Source organism: Cannabis sativa, chromosome 6, assembly GCF_029168945.1.
Source record: "Cannabis sativa cultivar Pink pepper isolate KNU-18-1 chromosome 6, ASM2916894v1, whole genome shotgun sequence".
Taxonomy (NCBI): domain Eukaryota; kingdom Viridiplantae; phylum Streptophyta; class Magnoliopsida; order Rosales; family Cannabaceae; genus Cannabis; species Cannabis sativa.
In genome coordinates this window covers 30,304,094-30,310,608 of record NC_083606.1, presented here as the reverse complement: position 1 = coordinate 30,310,608, position 6,515 = coordinate 30,304,094, and the positions used below count along the sequence as shown (strand labels likewise).

Sequence of the window (6,515 nt, the reverse complement as noted above, 5' to 3'; positions counted from 1 at the left end):
ACAGAATTTATATATGATCATTATTAATAGAAAACGTTCATTGTAAACATAACTAGTCAAACAATATAAAAAAGAAAAGGAGACGCGCGATTTGATCATGACATGTGTTGCTCTTCCATTCGATACTCACTATGGTTTCCAATATTACTTGTTACATAGAAAACGTGTATTCTCTCTAGCCTTGAGAGATTGCTAACTTTGCAGTTACATGTTAATTATTGAATAATTTTTATAATTATAATTGTAAAGAGTAATATGTATGGAAAACGAGATGGGTTGTACTAAGACCCATCTTAGGGTTCAATTCAACTATATAGTTTAATTAACGGAAAACGTCAACTAGTCTTGTATGAAAAGGGTCCATTTGGCTGTTGGCATAGTGTGTGTAGTACTTCCCCCCATGCATTAATATTTTTTTATCATTACACCAAAACTCCTTTGCTTCTCCTAAAGGCATGGCAAAATTTCTTCAGGTCGGCCCAATATTGCACATAATTAATGAGCTCTTGCTAATGGGGCACTCCCCTATTTACTTCATCACAAATCAAGGATCACAAATACCGATATTACCCTTTTGACTTTCTGACATTTTAGTTTGCTTTCCACAAAGCATGCCATCTGAAATTGTAATTTCAAGCATGTCATTAACATGATATACTATGGAGTGCTCTAAATCACTATTTCTTTAAGTTTCTTTTCTATGTATAAAGTATAAGCCCTAGAATTATTCGACCACACTCTTCGTAGCACATCCCCAAAAACCACCACCTTTCACCACTTTTCCCGCGTCAAACCCTACTATAAACCTCAAGTCTTCCCTCCATCACATGCCAAACAAATCACAACTTCTTTCTCTCTCTTAATTCTCTCTCTAGCCTCCTCTTCTCATTCCATCTCTACATCTTCCCCTTTCAAGTATATTATAGTGAACAAAACAGACTTAAATAAGGTATCAAGTAGCCATGGAAGCCATCAAGATAATCTTCCTATTCGCCATAGCAATGGCCTTATCCGTGGCCTTGATCACCCTGACCAACCCTACTGAAGAAGAGAAAGGTATTGGATGGAGTCAGAAGGGAGAGCTGAACCAAGAAAATGATCAAGATGGAGAGAAAGTAGTTCCTTCGAAAAGAGTGAGTAGGTTTCTGGCTGATACAAAGGAAAGAAACCCTAGAGCCGCAGACCATTGCCACAAGGACAACGAGGTGTGCTACACAGGCTACGGAAATGCTACTACTTGCTGCAACAACAAGTGCATGGATTTGATGTACGATCAGCACAACTGCGGCGCCTGCAAGAAGAAGTGTAAGTACACTCAGACTTGCTGCCGAGGGGAGTGCGTCGACCTGGCTTTCGACAAGAGGCATTGTGGAGAATGTAACTATCGCTGTAAGGATACACAGTATTGTATCTACGGTCTTTGTGACTACGCTTGATCAAGAAAAAAAATGATACTATCTATATATATATATGATATGATCGTCATATAATAATGATTGATCATGTCGTGTATATATATACGTGATGAGAGGTTCGTCATTTAATTTGTCGCAATATATTCAATAAAACAAAACCACGTGAAATGAATTGGTGGTTCTCAAAAACGCAATACATATAATTTTAGTATTATTAACATGCATTTTTTATTACGTTGATCATGATCAAGAAGCTGTGTGTAATTTCATCATTTATATATTTGAAGTACTTTATGAGTATAAAATGTATCCATTGATTTATAATTTATTTTTCCATTATACATTCTTAATTGAAAAAGCTTAACACAGTTTTGTTAGAGCTATACGTTTACTTTCGAGAGGGTGTTATTAATTTGTATACTTTGTCAAGATGGAATGCAATATTCAACGTTCGGTTTATAATTAATTAAGGGGTTCATTAAATTCCTTTACATCTTGTTTTTTTTTTAATTGTTTATATACATAAATGTATATTTATTATATATATTTGTGTTTTCTCTAAAATCCTTGCATTAATTACCTATCGATCTGCCAAAACTATAGTACCCCAATTAACATTTAAATTGTTTTGATAGAAATATATATGGGTATCGAATTAGTTGCACATGCGTGCATTATAGCTTGATTTCTTATCAAGCAATTAAAACTATGAAATAAAGCATGCACATGCAATCAAAGTCGACAAATCCACAACTTGCACCATTGGTTTAATATTTAGTATAGTTTGATATAGAAATATAGTATATAACGTTATAATTTGTTAAAGTGTACTTATTATGGTAAATTATTTGTTCACTACCAACCTCATAGAAATAATTATATGGGTTTGTAGTATAATGATATATATTGTTATATTTTTATATTAAATTATATTATATATTATATAATACGATGTTGGGTATGAACTCGTGTGTGCATATACAAATATAATATTTTAATATATATCAAAATTATACAATTTAATATATTACTGTGCAATACAAACCTAATTTGTTCACATCCAATCCATATATCTGTTTTACGTACATACATTAACTAAGAAACAGAAAATGCAGCTAATGAAAAGCAAGACACAAAATGTAGCTAATTTTGTTATAACTATACCAAAACATAAAAAGAACTGAATTGTACGCGCATGAGAGGGTTAAAATATGAATTACATATTATATATCTAAACTACACCAAATTATATATATATTTAATGTATTATATTAGATTAAGATTACGTGCTTTTAGAGCAAAAGAGCCATTAATTTAGTGATCTTGTTTAGATTTAGACTCTCATTAAGAGTACTAACTAAGCAAAAGCCTACAAAATTTCCCACTAAAGTCGTTCGTTTACGATCCAAGGTTTTCATTTTTCCTAGGCAAATATGGTACTTATATATTATAGGTATATATATTTTAATATGATGAGTGACAATTAATCCGCATCTATATGTCTCTCCTATATAGAAGTTTTTAATTGACATCATCATACACTTACTACAACTTTGAATGTGATTGCAATTACACTTGCTACGATATAATCACAAATAAATGTATAATATTAGTGACATTATTAACTAAATCAAAAGTTCGGTGTAGTGTCATATAATTGCATCACATTATACACTAAGTTTTTGAATTCACATTCACTTTATTTATCGAAATGATTCCATCACAAAGTGTAAAAAAATAATCAACAAATAATTTTTTTTATGCGCTAGCTATTATGTATATATATCCGTTATTATTATTAGTATGAATAACATAAAATATGTATTTGCTAAACTTAATTAATTAAAAAAGCAAGAAAAAAAACTCAATAGACAGACACTTCTCTTTGGTCGGAGAATTTTAGACAACACCAAAATCGTGCGTGTATTTAATACATTTAAAAATACTTAATTAAAAATGTGCGAGTACTCACTTAGAGTAGCGAGTAGTCAAACTATTAGCTACTAAACAGATGACATAAAAGTAAAAAGTAAAGGGAGCATAAGGGAATTATAGTAGTTCAGTCAGAGTGGTCTGCTTAGTCCACTGTTGCAAAGATTTCAACTTGGTTTATTTAATTTGAATCACTCATTTATATAGAATGCAAGTTGATAACTATTTTTTTGCTACAAGCGTACAACATTGTTATAGCAAAGTTTTAATACTAATAAAAGGTTGTCGAACCACAGGAATTGATAATTAAATTTTACTAACTATTATACTCTTTAATTTTATACTTTAATTAGATAACCCAAAGTAAATTATAATTAAGAATCAAGTAATAAAGTAAATAGAAAAATAAGTAGACAAGCAACAATTTTTAATCAAGAAGTAAAAACCTAGAGCATTAATTTCCCTATTTCTAACTATGAATCTCAATTTACTGATTATCCCAATTTATCATAATATTTGTAGTTTCAAGAATCCTTATAACCTACTAATCTCTCTAGAGCGATGATAGATTTAGCTTAAATTAACTAACACGATATCTTTATTCAATGTTAATCAAATAAGCACTCATAAAATAATATGGTTCTCTTTAAATGAAACTCATAGAATTAGCGGAATTTCTCAATATCACAACTTTCATATGTCATGCAATTCTAAGTCCGATTTTAGATTACCTCTCTCAAGTGTAAAACCTAAAATCTCTATACTAATTATTAATGGTGATCAAGCATTAAGAAGATGATAATTAGCACAAAATTACATAAACAAATAACAAGAACAAATATGGGAATAATCTAAAAACTTAAATTCATAACCTAAAATAGTTCCATCAACACTCTAAAATGAGTGTTTAGTGTTGGAAATATTTTACCAGGATCTAGATTTACTAACAAGTATGTTTCATTAACATCCTAATTAATATGAATTCTAAAACAATGAAATAAACACATAAGGGTTTAAGGAAACCTTACATTGGGTGCAGCGGAACATAATGACTCATTTCGTTAAGATCTCTAGCCCTTGATTCCTTTCTGTAGCAGAGCATTATCAAGATCTGAACCTGGATCACTTTCTCTCCTTCTTGAGCCTGATTCTCCTTCTTGTTGATTGGATTCTTCACAATCTTCCACACTATGATTGAGATACCACTTGATGTGTGTGGGCACTCACTCATTCACTCAAGGTTCGAAATTATTGAAGAAGAAAAGAGAGGTATTGGTTTTGGCTATAAAGAAAAGAATAGGAGGCTCAACTTTCTGAAGACAAGAAATTTCATAAAAAAAAACTGTTAAGTATGAGCCATCACTATCTATTTATAGGTAACCACTTAGGTTTAGGCTAGATTTATTTGGCATTAAAATAATAGAAAAATAAATGGTAAATTCTTAGTGTGGCCGGCCATAGGATATTATTGGGCCCCACTTTGCAATTTTGCCATTTTGTCATTTTTCCATCCCATTTTCTCTAAAACGCCAATTTTCCAATTTAACCACTTAAATGCCAATTCTAATTATTTCATAACTAAAAATTAATTATTAAATAATATTGTCATTTAATATATCTATTAATTAGACATATAAAGTCTCTTAATTAACAAATAAACCTAGAATCTCTTTTCTTCACAATTTTGCCCTTGCTTAGTGAAAATTCATAAACTAGACATAGTCTAATTTTAGAATTATAATTGATTAATCAAAATCAATTATCTGAGTCTTACAAGCAGTATGGTCTCAACTAGTATGGGGACCATGGGCCTATATAACCGAGCTTCCAATAAGCAGATCAAGAGTTTACCAAGTAAACTCACTGACTTATTAATTCCTTGATGCATCCACGCATAGAACTTAGAATTTCACTCTCAGTCATATAGAACGCTCTATATGTTCCACGATATAGATACACTATTAATTATCCATTGTTATAATTCTAATTTGATCAATGATCCTCTAATATATGATCTACATTGTATAGGGATTAAATTACCGTTACACCCTTCAATGTATTTTATCCTTAAAACACTTAGCTCCGTATAAATGATATTTCAGCGAAGTGAAATGAGTACTCAACCATTTATCTCTGTTTAGCCAAGCTCGAAGGAAATCATCATTTCACTTCTAAATACCTATAGAAGTCATAGATTCCATATCTATGTTTAGCGCGACCACTCAATTATAATATCATGTTCCCAAAATGTACGTATCACCCTGACCCAAAAGTAGGCTTAACTAATAAATCAAAGAACATGTATAATACTCTTGAGATCGAACCTAACCATATCAGGATTAAAATCATTTGATCTAGGATCAACTAGGTGATATTGAATTGAATAGATATTACGGTAAATTTAACATATCTAATCAAAGTTCAATATCGGTCCCTTCCAATGTATACTCCATATATCCGATACTGGTAAACTTTGTCAATGCCCTGGAAATGACATAACACTTATCCAAGGTGTAAGAATACCTATCGCTGATTATCATGCCAGTCTAAATCCAGTGAACTGACAAATCAGGGAATTAAACTTTCGAACATATAATCATGATTATATTCCACTGTGCTGACAACACTATAATCATTAACAAATACATATGTTCTGGACTTAATGAATTTATACATTATATATAATCATGAAATAAATCATGTGAACCATGCAACATAAAATGTTATTTCTGGTCTTTATTAACTAATAAATCTGATTATATTGAAATGAGTTTTATTTAGGGCACAAAAACCCAACATTTAGTTCATAAATCACAACATAATAACCATAATAATCATGTTCATAATTAAATAACTAAACAAAAGAATAAAGAAGAAGAAGAAGAAAAGAACTCTTAATGATGAAAGTTTATGATGATCCTTCGAATCTCTTCTCTCTTGCTCTTAAATGTATTTTCTATAATCTCAAAATTGCTTTTTCTATCTCTGTAGTCGTACCTCAATACGATTTACATGCTTATTTATATAGGCCAACAAAGATAGATCAATCCTCTTAGAATTAGGATTTTTTTTTTCTTAAAAATGATAAGTGTTGCGCTATAGCACCTACACCCTGCGCTATAGCACCTAAGAGAAAAATCCTGAAATAACCACGTGCTGAAATTATCT

At 30.8% G+C, this 6,515-nt stretch overlaps 1 protein-coding gene across 1 annotated transcript; it reads left to right on the top strand.

The window, feature by feature from the left end:
* Positions 1-827: 827 nt before the first annotated feature.
* On the top strand, positions 828-1,758 carry LOC115725645 (stigma-specific STIG1-like protein 3). The gene has a single exon (XM_030655225.2). It carries the CDS (start codon positions 963-965, stop codon positions 1,434-1,436), a length of 474 nt encoding a protein of 157 aa, XP_030511085.1. The 5' UTR covers positions 828-962; the 3' UTR covers positions 1,437-1,758.
* The last annotated feature ends 4,757 nt before the right edge of the window (positions 1,759-6,515 follow it).

Coding starts and splice junctions, on each gene's coding strand:
- LOC115725645 (XM_030655225.2), top strand. CDS start 963: ATGGAAGCCATCAAGATAATCTTCCTATTCGCCATAGCAATGGCCTTA.